Genomic DNA, 15,995 nt, shown 5'->3' with positions numbered 1-15,995 from the left:
TCTCCCTCCTCCCCCCAGTGATGGGTTATGATGGCAAGTCTGTTTTGTAGTCTGCACAATAATGGGAGTAACACATATTTAATGTTGGCTGCTGGAAAACTGAAGGTGATCAAAGTCAGTTGGATGCCCAAAATTAAATTCAAAGGTCATTCTTGAGCACCTGCCAGTTTTCATGTTAGGTTGTACGTTCTTTTTGTAGTTTGAGGTTCAGTTGTTTCCGTAATTAATTAGTATGGTAATACCCAGTGTTACAGTTAAATCACTATCAACAATATATGAATAACTGTTGCAATGAAAGTGTAACATTGCTGCATCTCAGGGCCGGGGTGCCCCCCTTTGACAGCCTCAGGGAATCAGTGCTCATGGCTGGCTAGTCTGTTGGGCATCCCGGCTTACAGCTGAGCAAGTGAACAGTCAGTGGCTCAGTTCTTCTGGGTAAGCGTTGAGCAAATCCATACTCTGTAGCTCCAGCTCCCTGGTTGAGGGATGCGCAAATCCACAGTTTGTAGCTCTGGCCCCCTGACTGATGGCTGAGAAAATAAACCACCAGTTGCTCAGGCCTTCTGGTCTAAGCATTAGTGCTTATCGCGCCCTAGGCTTGCCAACAGTCCCATATTAGAAGGGACATCCCTTATTTCTTCCTCTCTGTACAACAAAATCTGGAGTTACTGAGTGCTGCAAAAAGCAGTGAGAAATACCCCTGTCAGATATAGGTGGGTACTGTTTAGTAGTATTATTATTAATGATGATGATGATATTAATATTGGGAGGAGGAGTGGGGCAGGTGTGCTAAAAAACCAGTCCCTTATTTTTGAAATATGTTGGTAACCCTATCCAGCCCCCAGTGCAGGGCTGGGGACAGGGTGACCCAAGCCCACCCTGCTCCACCGCATCCCAACCCAGGTCCTCCCAGCAACACAGTAGGACCAGTATCTCTTTTCCTTGGGCTACTACCAACCGGCGTCTGGTGGGGATGTTCCATGGCTGCTGGAGCCTGGTTCCTATTTTAATTACTTCTAATCACACTAATACTTTGTTTTTTCCCCTTTTTAACTAGAATGATGAGTCAACTGGAGAGATAAAAGTAATTGGTGGGGATGACCTCTCAACCTTGACTGGAAAGGTATGTCTTTTAGTGTGAAACAAAAGAAGTACACAACACATTTTTAAGCTGCTCTGCATCATTTTTCTAACTAAATTTTGCAAGATGGCTTTATTTTTAAGACTTATCTATGTTCATATAGTACTATTCTAATGGTCTAACTTAAGGTAATGGCGTTCCAAAGGCTACCACTGTATAATTGCTTTGTATTATGACTTGTTGCAAGGGCAGTTCTGTGTTTTCTGGCATTGGCAGAGATTATTGCCCAGCAGCTTTCCAGTACTCAATTTTACATCAGCACAGACTCTATCTGATACTGTAGCTGGATTAAAACTAGTATCCTCTTCATGTATACCCCATAGCAGCTACAGTATGTGGTCAGTAATCAGGATACTGTGCATTACCTATTGTGAAGCTGGTACCATGACAATATGCAATATTTAGTTGTGAAATCATGAGGCATTAGCATTATTGTTGTCACAACAGTTCCATAATTTTGCATTTATAATGCAGGTATTCCATGTTTGCAATAGTGGTCTTTTAAAGTGTTTTTTAATACCCAAAAGGTGTATGGATTAATCATCTACAAAATTTCATATTTAAAAATGAACTGGCAAATTAGTGGAATGCCAAAAAGGTTAAAATATTCTGAGTGTCAAAACACATTTATTCCCATACAGCTAGACATATAACCAAATCAGTCGTCAAGGCATGTGTGTGTTTTAAATGAAAATGCATGCAAAGATTCAAAATAGAGGAGATATTAATGCCAGAATCATAAGCCCTTGAAAAGTGTGATGCCATTTCCATAGAATCAGAGAATATCAGGGTTGGAAGGGACCTCAGGAGGTCATCTAGTCCAACCCCTTGCTCAAAGCAGGACCAATTCCCAATTAAATCATCCCAGCCAGGGCTTTGTCAAGCCTGACCTTAAAAACTTCTAAGGAAGGAGATTCCACCACCTCCCTAGGTAATGCATTCCAGTGTTTCACCACCCTCCTAGTGAAAAAGTTTTTCCTAATATCCAACCTAAACCTCCCACACTGCAACTTGAGACCATTAGTCCTCGTTCTGTCATCTGCTACCACTGAGAACAGTCTAGATCCATCCTCTTTGGAACCCCCTTTCAGGTAGTTGAAAGCAGCTATCAAATCCCCCCTCATTCTTCTCTTCTGCAGACTAAACAATCCCAGTTCCTTCAGCCTCTCCTCATAAGTCATGTGTTCCAGTCCCCTAATCATTTTTGTTGCCCTCCGCTGGACATTTTCCAATTTTTCCACATCCTTCTTGTAGTGTGGGGCCCAAAACTGGACACAGTACTCCAGATGAGGCCTCACCAGTGTCGAATAGAGGGGAACGATCACATCCCTCTATCTGCTGGCAATGCCCCTACTTATACATCCCAAAGTGCCATTGGCCTTCTTGGTCCTTTTCTGCAGAACTGCTGCCTAGTGATTCGGTCCCTAGTGTGTAGCGGTGCATGGGGTTCTTCCGTCCTAAGTGCAGGACTCTGCACTTGTCCTTGTTGAACCTCATCAGATTTCTTTTGGCCCAATCCTCTAATTTGTCCAGGTCTGTCTGTATCCTATCCCTACCCTCCAGCGTATCTACCTCTCCTCCCAGTTTAGTGTCATCTGCAAACTTGCTGAGGGTGCAGTCCACACCATCCTCCAGATCATTAATGAAGATACTGAACAAAACCGGCCCGAGGACCAACCCTTGGGGCACTCCACTTGATACCGGCTGCCAACTAGACATGGAGCCATTGATCACTACCCGTTGAGTCCAACAATCTAGCCAGCTTAAAGATGGGCACTACATTAGCCTTTTTCCAGTCGTCCGGGACGTCCCCTGATTGCCATGAGTTTTCAAAGATAATGGCCAATGGCTCTGCAATCACATCCGCCAACTCCTTTAGCACTCTCGGATGCAGCGCATCCAGCCCCATGGACTTGTGCTCCTCCAGCTTTTCGAAATAGTCCCCAACCACTTCTTTCTCCACAGAGGGCTGGTCACCTCCTCCCCAGGCTGTGCTGCCCAATGCAGCAGTCTGGGAGCTGACCTTGTTTGTGAAGACAGAGGCAAAAAAAGCATTGAGTACATTAGCTTTTTCCACATCCTCTTGTCACTAGGTTGCCTCCCTCATTCAGTAAGGGGCCCACACTTTCCTTGACTTTCTTCTTGTTGCTAACATACCTGAAGAAACCCTTCTTGTTACCCTTAACGTCTCTTGCTAGCTGCACCTCCGGGTATGATTTCGCCTTCCTGATTTCACTCCTGCATGCCCGAGCCATATTTTTATACTCTTCCCTGGTCATTTGTCCAATCTTCCACTTCTTGTAAGCTTCTTTTTTGTGTTTAAGATCAGCAAGGATTTCACTGTGAAGCCAAGCTGGTCGCCTGCCATATTTACTATTCTTTCTACACATCGGGATGGTTTGTCCCTGTAACCTCAATAAGGATTCTTTAAAATACAGCCAGCTCTCCTGGACTCCTTTCCCCCTCATGTTATTCTCCCAGGGGATCCTGCCCATCAGTTCCCTGAGGTTGTCGAAGTCTGCTTTTCTGAAGTCCAGGGTCCATATTCTGCTGCTCTCCTTTCTTCCCTGTGTCAGAATCCTGAACTCGACCATCTCATGGTCACTGCCTCCCAGGTTCCCATCCACTTTTGCTTCCCCTACTAATTCTTCCCCGTTTATGAGTAGCAGGTCATCATTTTAATGATGAATATTTCATTAAAAGCACGCAAAAATGTGTAGGCTCTTATATTTTGATCTATTGTTGCATACTTATAATGCTGTTTTTCAAAGTTGTAAGAATTCTACAGACCAGTTAGTATTCTGCATGTGCCAATAGACTGTTATCAATGAGAATCTTCTTGCCAACACTTCAGAAATGTTAATTAAATAGAATTGGCATTGTTGCATAATGTCTTTGAATTGGATGTAATAATATTACAAATTCTTTTTCTACAGTTTTCAGCTTTTGAGAATGTGAAATTCTGTAAATGGTGACATTAGCATATGTCACTGCATTGATAATATAAGTAATTTAACAGAAAACTGCTAATGGAATCAACATAATCGCCAACTAAATATTCATGGATTTTTTTTTCTTTTTTTTCCCCCACAAGAACGTCTTGATTGTAGAAGTAAGTATTATGTTTCGCTTTGGGTTCTGTAATGTGTGATTTGTGATAACATTTTAACAGGAGATGGTCCTGAATCTGAACACCTCTATATTTCAGCGAGCTGTGAAACCTGAATCTAGGCCTGAATTTTGCAAATGGCCCCTAATTTTCATAATGAGCTGACCCACATACCCTCAAAGTTAGGAATGTGTGAAGTCCGGATCTGAATTCTCAGGTTGGCCCCATCTCATCTTTCTTAGCTGCAGGGAGAGAATGTCCATGTCAAAGTTTTGCAATTGTTACTTTCAATTTGCTGGGATCCTATTTAATCATACTGGTTTATATACTAAAGGAACTTGAACTAAGTGAAATTAAGGATCTCTGTCACTTTATTAATGCACAGACAAGAATTTAAACTGCAATAGTTATAGAAAAAGATTCTTATTGGGAATATCTTAAAATATATAAAACACTCAACAGTGTCTGATGTTTGCACGTATCATTTATATACTAAAAATAAACAATAAATACATTTGTGTTGCATAAAGAGTCTCACTTACCACTGATTTCAGAGTAGCAGCCGTGTTAGTCTGTATCCGCAAAAAGAAAAGGAGTACTTGTGGCACATTAGAGACGAACAAATTTATTTGAGCATAAGCTTTCGTGAGCCTACAGCTCACTTCATCGGATGAGCTGTAGCTCACAAAAGCTTATGCTCAAATAAATTTGTTCGTCTCTAAGGTGCCACAAGTACTCCTTTTCTTTTCACTTACCACTGTGGCTCATCATGCACCTCTGGATATTAATATGCAGAATACAATTTAATCTGACTTCCTAGCTGTTAAGATAAATTAGTTCTTACATTGATACCTCCTTTTATTGATGGACGGAGGCTTGTTCTAGCCAGTCAATATTAACTCCTGGGGGAATTCTGCGCCACTGCGCAATGCAGAATTTTTCAGAAATTAATGTTATACATGCAGAATTTCCTTTTCCCCACAGAAATAGGTTGCAGTGCTGCTGGCTGCCTCTAGGTGCTGCTGGACCCAATAGATCCCAGCTCACACATAGAAGACACTGCCAGGGGGAGGGGGAGGGAGCTAAAGGGCTCCTGGCAGCTACAGTTCCCAGCATGCCCTGAGGGAAGGACTGGGCAGCACGCAGGAAACTCCATGCAAGCCTGGGACTGAACATCAGACTGTTTCTCCCTCTGGATCCCTGGGCTCTGGGGGCGAAGGGGGCGGATGTCTCGGCTGGACTCTGGGATGGAAGGGGGTGGGTATCTGGGCCAGGGAAAGCCCCGCAGCTGGACTCTGGGGAGGAGGGGGTGCGAGTATCTGGGCTGGGGGAACCCACAGCTGGGCTCGGGGGAGGGGAGGAGTTGGGGGAGATTTAGGTGTATTGGCTGATGGGCGTCCCTTCAGCTGGGTTCTGGGGGGAATGGGTTCTGGGTGTCTGGCCTGCTGAGCTGGGCTTGGGGGGAGGGCAGAGAAACAGGAACTGGGTTGTTGTAGGGGTTTTTTTTTTAAACTCTCTCCTCCTGGGGGAATTTTTGTATGTTTCTGTATTGTTACAGACATACTTGCTGACAGGTATTTTGAAATAAATTACCAAAATAATTGAAACTGGTGTGATTATTTAGCGTTGTTTGGCAAATAAAATTTGGAGAATTCTGCAGAGTGTCCCCCAGGAGTAAACATTGATTCATTTGCAGATAATGTTCTTGAACAAGGTTTATAACTAAGGCCCTACTTACAGCGTGGGATGATTGTAAAATAATTGCAGCTGAGTTGCGGACAAGACATGCAAAATCTTGGAAAAGTAATAAAGGTCTTTTATTAATTGCAGTAATTTGGAAAAGCCAGAGAAGACCTATTTGTTTAAGAAAAATTTGCTGGAACAATATAAGCATTCAAGTATTATGTTATGCCTGCTAATTTTTTTGATAACCAGATATTTTGTTGCAACTGTATTACAGTCATTAATGCACGAGACTAACAGCCGGACTGCCAGCCACCCAGGGCTGACAACCAGGGCTCCCACTGTCAGCCCCAGTCAGATGTCAAAATTGTGGTGGAAGCCCAATATCCGTAATTTCCGCAGTATCGCAAATTAAGTAGGGCCTTATTTTTTAACCCTAGGATAGAGAAGTAGTGGCAATAAACAATTAAACAACTTCCTATTTACACAAACAGTATTTTGAAACCTAAAATCATATTAACTTCTTTTCACTTAAATAAACTATGATGATTATGTCAGGAAGAGCCATTTCCTGAAATTGGTCCTATTATGGCACAAGGGAGTGACAACTTCCTTTTGTCATCCCAAAGTTCCTACCTTGGAAATCCTGGGTTTTTACACAGGATCCTGCTTTGATCCAAGAAAGCTAGTCTAGTCTGTGATTTATATATTCTATTTTAGTGCACCCATCGTCAAAGTGTGTGTGCACCAATTTTTACTTCCCTGCTTTTTTTTCCACACAAATATTTCAGTCACCTATGTGATCATTGTCTCCTTTGAAGTGGATTTTACTTCTGAAGGGCAACTATACTGAATTTTATATGGGTCCCATTTGAAATTAATTTATGTCTTTTGAGTACCAGGCAGCTAAATAAATTAGTTTCTCATCTGTTCAATGGCCTATATCATCTACATGGCAGGTTCTTGTCAAACATGAGCCCCATTACAAATCACCATTCTGCTTGTCAATCAAACAATAAAAATAACTTTACTATAACTTATCTCCTTATGTATGATAGTACCATCATTTTTCATATGATGCCTCCTGTGACTGGCAAAAAAGACTCTAGAAAACTCAGATCTGTCACCTGTAACCACAGGGTCAAACACTGATAGGTCAGTGATGTAGCTGATTTCTGCCTTGACTTTAAAAGCTACTGACATGGCAGTTAGGCCTGGTTGCCTTTGTCCATGCATCGATCTATTTAGTGTGCATACCCACAGCCCTTGTTCATACTTGTGTTAATATCCATGATTTGAAGCGCTGAACGGTTAAATACAACCTGGCATAATCCTTAGGTGGTTTGGGGTGTTTTAGGGGGAAGCTGTATAAAGATAAGATGCAGCAATCAATTTTGCCTTTCAGTGACACCCACTTCTTTATTTCATGTACACCAGACTTCAGACCAGATAGAAGAATGTTCCGCTGAAGGCTTTGTGTTAATCCAACCCAAATTAGGAAATTAAGAGTGATTCTGATGCTTCAGTGCTAACGCTTTCATTGCAGTGGTTATTAATATGACTATTGCTGATAGAAATTATCTCTTACACATAAAGGATGGCCACAACAGTGCAATAGGGAATAACACCTATATTTGTTTATGTGCAGGAAAAGCCTGATTTCCACTTAACGAGTTATTTTCATATTATTGAACTCAGTATGACATGGGCTCTTTGATTAGAATCTGGAAGTGCTACTTTAACAGCTTTTATATAGTTTTCTGACGTGGCTTTTTTATCATCAGGATATAATTGATACTGGTAAAACAATGAAAACACTGCTGTCTCTGCTGAAGCAGTACAATCCAAAGATGGTAAAAGTAGTCAGGTGAGTTTTTATTACGGCTGCTTGTGTTGTATATTACTTTTTTAAGAACTATAAAAATAGTGAAATAGGATTATAGAATACTTTTATATTTGAAAGGAATTTTTTTTTCCCCTTGACTCAAAGGTGAAAACACCCTTCATAGTATTGTACGTGGTCACACTTTCTCTAGTATAAGGTCTGTTCATTGTGAAAAGGTGCATTTATTTAGACTGACAGGAGCACTTTTCTATCATTTGTGTTCCGACTGCTTAAGGGATTTTGTAGTGAAGAACGATGTGGGGGCTGCCTCTGTGTGTATGAGTGTGTTGGGCATGCATTTTGTCTTGATTACCCTAGGATTTTTTTAAAAAGCCTCCTAATATTTCTGCTCTGAGCTTTCTCAATAATCTTAAGAGGTATTTTTTAATATTATTGGATGCAAGCCTGATTGCAAAATTGGAACCCTGGTTAGCAATTTTTAAAATTGCCATTAGCCTGCAGTAACTGTGTGCAACTCGGCTATAACAATCAAATGTCCAAGAATAATCTGGCCATATCATCTGCTGGGTTTTTACTTTTTAGGATTTTAACATTTTTAGTCAAAATATTTTTAAAACACTTATTTTGTTTAAAAAACTTATGACTAAACAACCAAAACTGATGACGATTTAATGTTACTAACAAAGTAGCTGTCAAGCCTAATGGTTTTTACACTTCATATCGCTTGTTCTCTTTCATTATGAAACTGAATCTTATTTGCATTTTACAATAAAGATATATTGACTTATAGGAATTATAGATAAGTAGGGGGTGGAGGTGGCGTCTAGTCAGGCAGCGTTACCATACCAATACTAAAACAGTTGTTAGACGTGTCTCAGGTAGCTCCTTTTGCTGGTAATCTTGGAGTGACATGTCGAGGGTGAGACGGTTACAGACTTCTTATTGGTTTGTTATCTCTGAGGTCACGACAACACATTGGGGAGTTTGAAGAGTGTGTCAAAGGGCTGTATGTCCCTGATAGGGGCCTTTTTTAAAGGGCTTGTGGGCCCTGCCATTACATTTTACATCATATACATATAGCGTAATAGTAAGTGACATTCTGGTCACATTATGTAACTCTGAAAAAAGCTTTTTGTAATACTGAAAATTTGTCAAAAGATCGAAGCCATAAATATGCATAAAGGTGAAGATGCTGTACATTTTTATACCTGTAAACACTTGCCTGTTTGTGTGTTTTCCATTGCTTTGTGTTGCAGCTGTTGTGCAGAGGTTCCAACAGATCCCAGTATGGATTTGAGGTTCCTTGGTCAAATCCCAAACTGGTAGCAGCCCCCCAAAATTAAGTCATTCAGCCAAAACTTCCGTAAACCTCAAATGTCAACGAAGTCTGAAAGCTGACAAGTTTCCAGAAACCCAGCTGAATGCTGGGTTCAGAGATACAAAGGGATTTAGTGTTATGTTGATAGGCAATGGCAGATCCTCTTCCACCCTTAAGGGATGCGGCTGTCTTGCAGGTAGGGAAAGTCGTATGGGGGAATACAGAGAGGTTGTGAAAAGTTGACCAGAGGGCAAGTATCCCTGAGAGAAAGGACAAAAGGCATCATGATACCAGGCAGTGGGGCTTAGCAGGGCTGCTTCTTCTTCTTCTCTTCTCAGAGAGCCTCTTCCCTTAAGTAGGTGACACTTTTGAGTACATAATCAGCTTGAGCTGTCTCTAGTGTTCATCCATCAGACACGGGACTTTCTCTCTCCTTTTCTCCACACAAAGCCTTCCCCAAACAATTGCAGCCAAACACGAGACACCACAATGGCCCTTTATGTGGGTGTAGGAGCATCCATGGACTACCTTGAGTCATTGGAATGATACCTCAATATATGGTGATGGACAAAAAGTATGAGAACACTCACTCTGTTCTCCTTTCTCTCTACTTCCTGGAAAGTGCAGTGTTGTTCTGAAAAGTGACAGTAAAAATGGCACTGTCTTAACCTGGCAAATCTGCTCCATGTTTGTATTCTGTTACATCTGCTGACTTTAGTGATAATACTGTTAGCTCTGCAGAATCAACACAGCTGAGAAAGGGGGAGCTGGATTCCATGTTCCTGTGTGCCTCATCAACAGGAATGTTTATTAAATTCCACTTACAGGGATAATCAGGAGCACCTGTGCAAACCTGTTGAAGACATACTGTTGTAAAGGTGGATGCAATTTGGCTTGCAGAACTTTTACTTACTAGTGATGGTGCATAAGAAGGAAGGAACCCAGTTTGGCTCTCAGCTCACAGGCTGAATTTGCAGGTGTGATAACTAGAAAAGCTGTCTCTTTTCTTGTGAACAGAGCACTGTACCTGAGGTTTCTTAGACAAAATGAACATGGAGTCTCATTATGCCAGTTTACAGAATCACTTTTCAGAACTGAATTATACTATAACTTCTGGCTGACTTTTCTACTCTCTGCGTCAGGCGCATGTTTGACTCTTGTCCTTTTAGCTAGACTGTCAACTGTTCGTGATTCAACCAGAAGTCTTGATCCGATCAATCTGATTGATTGCTGGGAGGTGCAATACAGGATATATTTAATTGATGAAATTCTGCCTTCAGTTACACCCATTCAATATCAGTGAAGTCCAAGACTGGCTTGGTTTTTAGTAATTAATTCTCTATCTAGTTTTTTTGATCATCTTGTAGCTGCTGATTTCCATATTTCAAATTTCTACTGGTTCTAATTGACAGCTTGTTGGTAAAAAGAACTCCTCGAAGTGTGGGATATCGGCCTGACTGTAAGTGACCCCTTTTTGCCAGTCATCAATAAATATTTTGAAATTAACAAAGAAACACATTATCAAAGTATATAGAATGTTTTTAATCAAACTGTAAGAATATTCGGAATGTTTGTCTCCAGTTCACTTTTTTCTGATGATTCTTGGGCAATGTACTCTGATTTATCTAGTGCATTACAATACATATGGGCAGAATGTACCTTATTTTGACACCCTTTTTATATTAAAGGGACATTGTCTAGTAGGTATGTCCAAAATACAGGTGGTTTTTCCAGCGATTGTCCATATAGGTTCTACTTCTGATGCACACGTGCCCGATGCACACAAGATTGGATTCTTTTGGCCAGCAGTGTCTGTTGGGATCACGCCTGTGCCCAAGGGCATAAAGGGAAGAGTAGGTCCAACCATCCCTCAGTTCTTGCTTGGTGCCTGTAGCCACAAGCCAGACCCCTAGATAGGGTCTGCTTCTCTTGCATACTGTGCAACCTAAAACCTGATTTATTTTATAAATAATTAGTATAGACAGGGTAGTGACAGTTTAGTGGAGTTAGTAGTAGTATTTGATACCTGTGGACTAAAAGACAAACAAAGCAACAAAAAAGTCTTCTTAGAGTTAGGGATTTACCAAGTACAAGGATCTAGCCCAGCTTCAAAACTCGCCCCTTTTGCAATGCAGCTATCCCGCTGCAGGATAGACACCCGAGGCGTCTTTGTGCCTCAGGGAGGGGTAAATCTGATGTACTGTGTATTATCGGCCATTTTTTCCTAAAAGAACGCACAAGGCAAGAGGCTTGCCTTGGGTTAGAACGATCTCCTTGTATCTGGAGAAAAAGGCCCTGCTAGGTCTGAACAGCCGTCATCTTGCAGCACTTCTGTATGCTCCGGCTCAGCTCCTAGTTCCCAGGCTCACTGATCTAAGAAAGTGTCAGCCAAGACCAGCAAAGTAGCTAAGTCATCTGAGAGAGGTAGGGAAGAACATGGCTCCTGTAGGCTCTAGAGAGCCCAGATATTGGTCACCTTCAGAGGGACCGAGTAGAAAGAGGCAGAGATCACCTCAACCTGCTTCCTCAAAGGGTAGGGTATGGCCCAGAAGGGATCCCTCTGACATCCATCACAGAGACCAATCACCAAGCAAGAGTACTATCTCAAGCAGAGCTCTGTGCTTCGCCCAGCACTGATCTCGGTCCACCTGGTGCTGACAGTGTCAGCATCTACGACTCCCGTGCTGATGACCACAGTACAGCTCTTCTTGGTACTGACCTGAGCACGGAAGCCAGTTTTGGTAGCGAGTGATCTAACTGACTGCTCAGCCTGAATCACCACTACTGTCTTCAGTGGTGCGAGAGTGCCTTCTGCAGTGCTGACCGCTAGTGCCATTACAGTACAGAGCACTTTCTCGATCCTGGCAAGAGCGGAGCCCATAGCTCACCCTGGGAATCTTGTTAAAGCAGCCCCACATCTAGAAGAGGAGTACTCGCTTCCTCAGCTTCTGAGCACAGCAGGGAGGCATCCTCTGCCCACCAACCCTGGTCCCGTTCGTATGACCCCTATTTGTCAGACAGGGCATCTAGGACCTATTATTACACACACAAACCTCGGGGATCTAGGGAAGCGCATTCTCCATGGTGCCCACCCCTGTAGCCCCTTACTCTTACCAGGGTCATACCTGGCTCTGCTTGGGCCCCTTGGGGCACAGCTAACAAGAAAGCCAACTTCTACTGCTGCTTTTAAGGCTAGGTCTCCCTCCTCTATGAGATCCCCTAGGGTTGTAAAAAGGCACAGGTGGCTCATACTGTCAGCAGCAGGAACGTGAAAATGAAGAACAGCAGCTGTTTCCTTGTCCTTACCAGACAAGGCACATTCCTTCTTCACAGCCTGACAGCCAAAAGATGTTCCAGGAATTTCTGTGCTGAATGGCAGACACTCTTGAGATCCTTGTAGAAGTAGTGCAGGAAAAGTCTATGGTTTTACAAAGCACTGTTCCCGCATGGAGGCATCAAGATCCGATGCCCACTTCGGCAACGTTGCCCAGTCGTCTTTATTCAGATGCAATTCAAGCACCCACTTCCTATCTACCATGGCACTGCTTGAGTGTCACCAGAAGTGGACTGCACATGGACTGTTGCTTGAGGAGGAAAAAACGGTTACTTACCGTACAGTAACTGTGGTTCTTTGAGATGTGTTGACCTCATGTATTCCATGACCCACCCTTCTTCCCCACTACAGTGGAATCCTGTAATTACGTGCATTCTGTATGGGCGAAGGAACTGAGGGACGGTTTGACCCACTCTGCCCTTTATGCCCTTGAGTGCGGGGGTACAGGCCTGGCCACAGCAGACTCTGCTATTCAAAAAAATCTGATCTTGTCTGCACCGGGGGCATATGCACCAGAAGTAGAATCCATGTGGCCAATACATCTTGAAGAACCATGGTTACGATAGCGTAAGGAACTTTTGCATGTGAAACTTTTAAAATGAAACCTAAATTAGTAGAAATGCATTCATGAATTTCAAAAATTTCAATACAAATAGATTTTATTTGGCGCAAACATTTGTAAGCTATACATTGCAGCATTGTGCTACTGCATGAAAACCAGAAAATGAAATTAACGAGTCTGTTTTCATTTCTAAGATAAGTGAAATGAATGAAGTTAACGGACTAGATAGTGAAAAGTAAATTAGATTTGTAAAATAGTTTAGAAACTGAGGATGCTTGAGGAGAACAAATAAGGACATTTGGGTTTTTAAAAAAAATATGCTAATATGACAGTGATTTTTAAAAAAACAAAAAAACCACTGGTACATGAAGTCTAACAAGACAATGAATTATGGTCCTTTTCAGTTGTTGGATTTGAAGTGCCGGACAAGTTTGTTGTGGGTTATGCCCTTGATTATAATGAATACTTCCGAGATTTGAATGTAAGTAATGTTTTCCTTAATACTTTTTACTCGTTCAAAACTAGGGAGGAGGAAATAGGATAATTCATTTTTTTTCTACTTAAACTGTACTTTCATATACAAGCCTGATCATTTTGTTAGTGATGTAGTGACCAGGGAAAAACTTTAGCAGCAGAGCAACCTTTCAACTCTCATTAGGCAGGCCAACATGGATCTTCTGCTTAGCTCTGGAGAAAGGAGGCTTACATGCTCCTTATTGACTAGATGGGAAAGAATGGAACAGCTGTAGTGGTTTTGTCTCACCAGGTTTTTTCACAATTAACGACAGAAGGACAATTTGGAATAAAGAATGAATTGCCCTTGAGTTCCCACCCATTCCTGAGTCTTGTTCTCTGGGTGGCAACAAGTCTCTTAGCAGGGATAAGGTGGGATATGGGGGAATTAACATTTTGATACAAAAAACAGACTTTAAAATTATTCTGTATAAATCAACTAATGAAATTAGCGATAAATAACATGGAAATGTGTGATACCCTTTCTTTTTTTTTTCTCAGTAGAATTGCATTATTGAATAAATGTCTAAAACTTCATAGATGTTAGTTTTCTAACATGAGCTTTCTGTTTCGTTTCAGCATATTTGTGTGATTAGTGAGACTGGGAAACAGAAATACAAAGCGTGAGAGCATAGTTCAAGTGCTGTGACAACAGAGCTTTGCAACATTTTATTTTCTGAGTTCTATGTTTTAACAGATTCAAGTCTGAAACACCAGCTAACTGTGTAGAATGTCCCAGCCTCATTGTCATATGCTCACTATAGCTTATTGCATGTACAGTATAAGAAACTTGTCTTGTTCATTTATAGTTTTGAAATGTCAAATAATTAGTGCAGTTCTGATTTTTATCTGCACAATGAATCTATCAGCTATCGCTACCCCTCAGTGGGTTGTGTTGTTTGTGAGCTGCACTCTTGAAGTGGTGAATTGCTTAAACCTAATCAACCCTGAAATAATTCAAAGTACTGTTAATGTAAGCCATTTTAAGATAGGGAAGTCTATTAACAATATTTTGAAATGTGTAAATTATATTTTAATGCACAATTGTGATTATTGATACTTGCACTCTTGGGGTGTTAGAAAGCATGAGGAGCAGCCAGTTATAGTACCTGTAATCGCCAAGGTGTTAACCGTAAAAAGAAAAAAGAAAAGGAGTACTTGTGGCACCTTAGAGACTAACCAGTTTATTTGAGCATGAGCTTTCGTGAGCTACAGCTCACTTCATCGGATGCATAGCATATCGTGGAAACTGCAGAAGACATTATATACACACAGAGACCATGAAACAAAACTTCCTCCCACCCCACTGTCCTGCTGCTAACAGCTTATCTAAAGTGATCATCAAGGAAGGCCATTTCCAGCACAAATCCAGGTTTTCTCACCCTTCCTCCCCCCCGCCCCCACACACAGACACACATACAAACTCACTCTCCTGCTGGTAATAGCCCATCCCTCTTTGAAACCTCTCTTTATAATGCGCATGATAATCAAGGTGTTAACCACGGGGCTCGTGGAGTAGCCTTATTGCCATTAAAGGAAGTCTGAGTGAAAAATGTCAGTTTGGGCCGAAAGGAGAAGGACTGACAAAACTGAATGTTTAAAAACTAGTTCTCACGGAGCTGCCCCTTTCTTGTAGGTTAATATTTTCTTCAAAATATTTATCACCCACTGGGAATTGCCTTTTAAATCTAAACAGTTATAATATATTTTACATTTGTGGAAAAATATGGTAATGTTTATAAGAGCCACAAAGCAAAGTACTTTAAAGACTGTTTCTTTAAAATAAAACCTATACACCTGCACCCTCATGGTATACATTAAAATGCTCTTGAAATGTGCTTTTTGCTAATGATATTTGGTCCTAAGTCTTTCTAACAGTGAAGGCAGACTCTCTGCCTTTGCAAGTTTCTCAAAGACTTCAGTAAATTCTAGTATACCATATGTAGAAAAAATATTGCACTGGGGGGAAAAATATAGAAATGCTTCCATGCACTATACCAAACTAGATTCACAGAATATAGTGTTTATATATTGGTGGTTTGATCTGCTTTGACAAGGTAAATAGTGAAGATAATTGCTTATTAAACACATACATATGGAAATATACAAATATTTTGTGAGTGATCCTTATGTTTTGTCTTGTTGACTTGTCTCTGCTCTGGAGATACCTTGAAGAATGCTGGTATTATTCTGGACATGGTGCCTCACACAGAGTCCATCTTGGTCACATTTTTTAGTCTCTTGACTTTCACAGTTCCTGTACAACATACTTAGATTCCTGCCTTGTTTTTCAGGACTTCACATAATTCAGGGCGTAATACATATTGTTTTCTTGCCAGGCAAGCTACTCTAACTGTATGAGCATATGTTGGATCATTCTGTTTTTCTTTTTGAAGTTTAACTTGTTTCCATAATTTTTCCTAGTAGTGCACATTCTCTGAGATATATTGTCCATGCCTAGTGTGCTCTGGTACAGCTGTATAGGTAAT

The 15,995-nt window shown here is 41.3% G+C and overlaps 1 protein-coding gene across 1 annotated transcript in view; it reads left to right on the top strand.

Moving 5' to 3' along the window:
* Window positions 1-15,593, top strand: part of HPRT1 (hypoxanthine phosphoribosyltransferase 1) — a 30,143-nt gene extending 14,550 nt beyond the window's left edge. The window contains exons 4-9 of the mRNA XM_074962735.1: window positions 1,058-1,123; window positions 4,236-4,253; window positions 7,718-7,800; window positions 10,510-10,556; window positions 13,398-13,474; window positions 14,086-15,593. Of these exons, the coding sequence (XP_074818836.1) occupies window positions 1,058-1,123; window positions 4,236-4,253; window positions 7,718-7,800; window positions 10,510-10,556; window positions 13,398-13,474; window positions 14,086-14,133 (339 nt within the window). The 3' untranslated portion in view covers window positions 14,134-15,593. The remainder of the gene's footprint in view (window positions 1-1,057; window positions 1,124-4,235; window positions 4,254-7,717; window positions 7,801-10,509; window positions 10,557-13,397; window positions 13,475-14,085) is intronic.
* Window positions 15,594-15,995: the final 402 nt, after the last annotated feature.

Source organism: Natator depressus, chromosome 9 (assembly GCF_965152275.1).
Source record: "Natator depressus isolate rNatDep1 chromosome 9, rNatDep2.hap1, whole genome shotgun sequence".
NCBI classification, from domain to species: domain Eukaryota; kingdom Metazoa; phylum Chordata; order Testudines; family Cheloniidae; genus Natator; species Natator depressus.
This window is presented reverse-complemented; position numbering and strand designations above follow the sequence as displayed.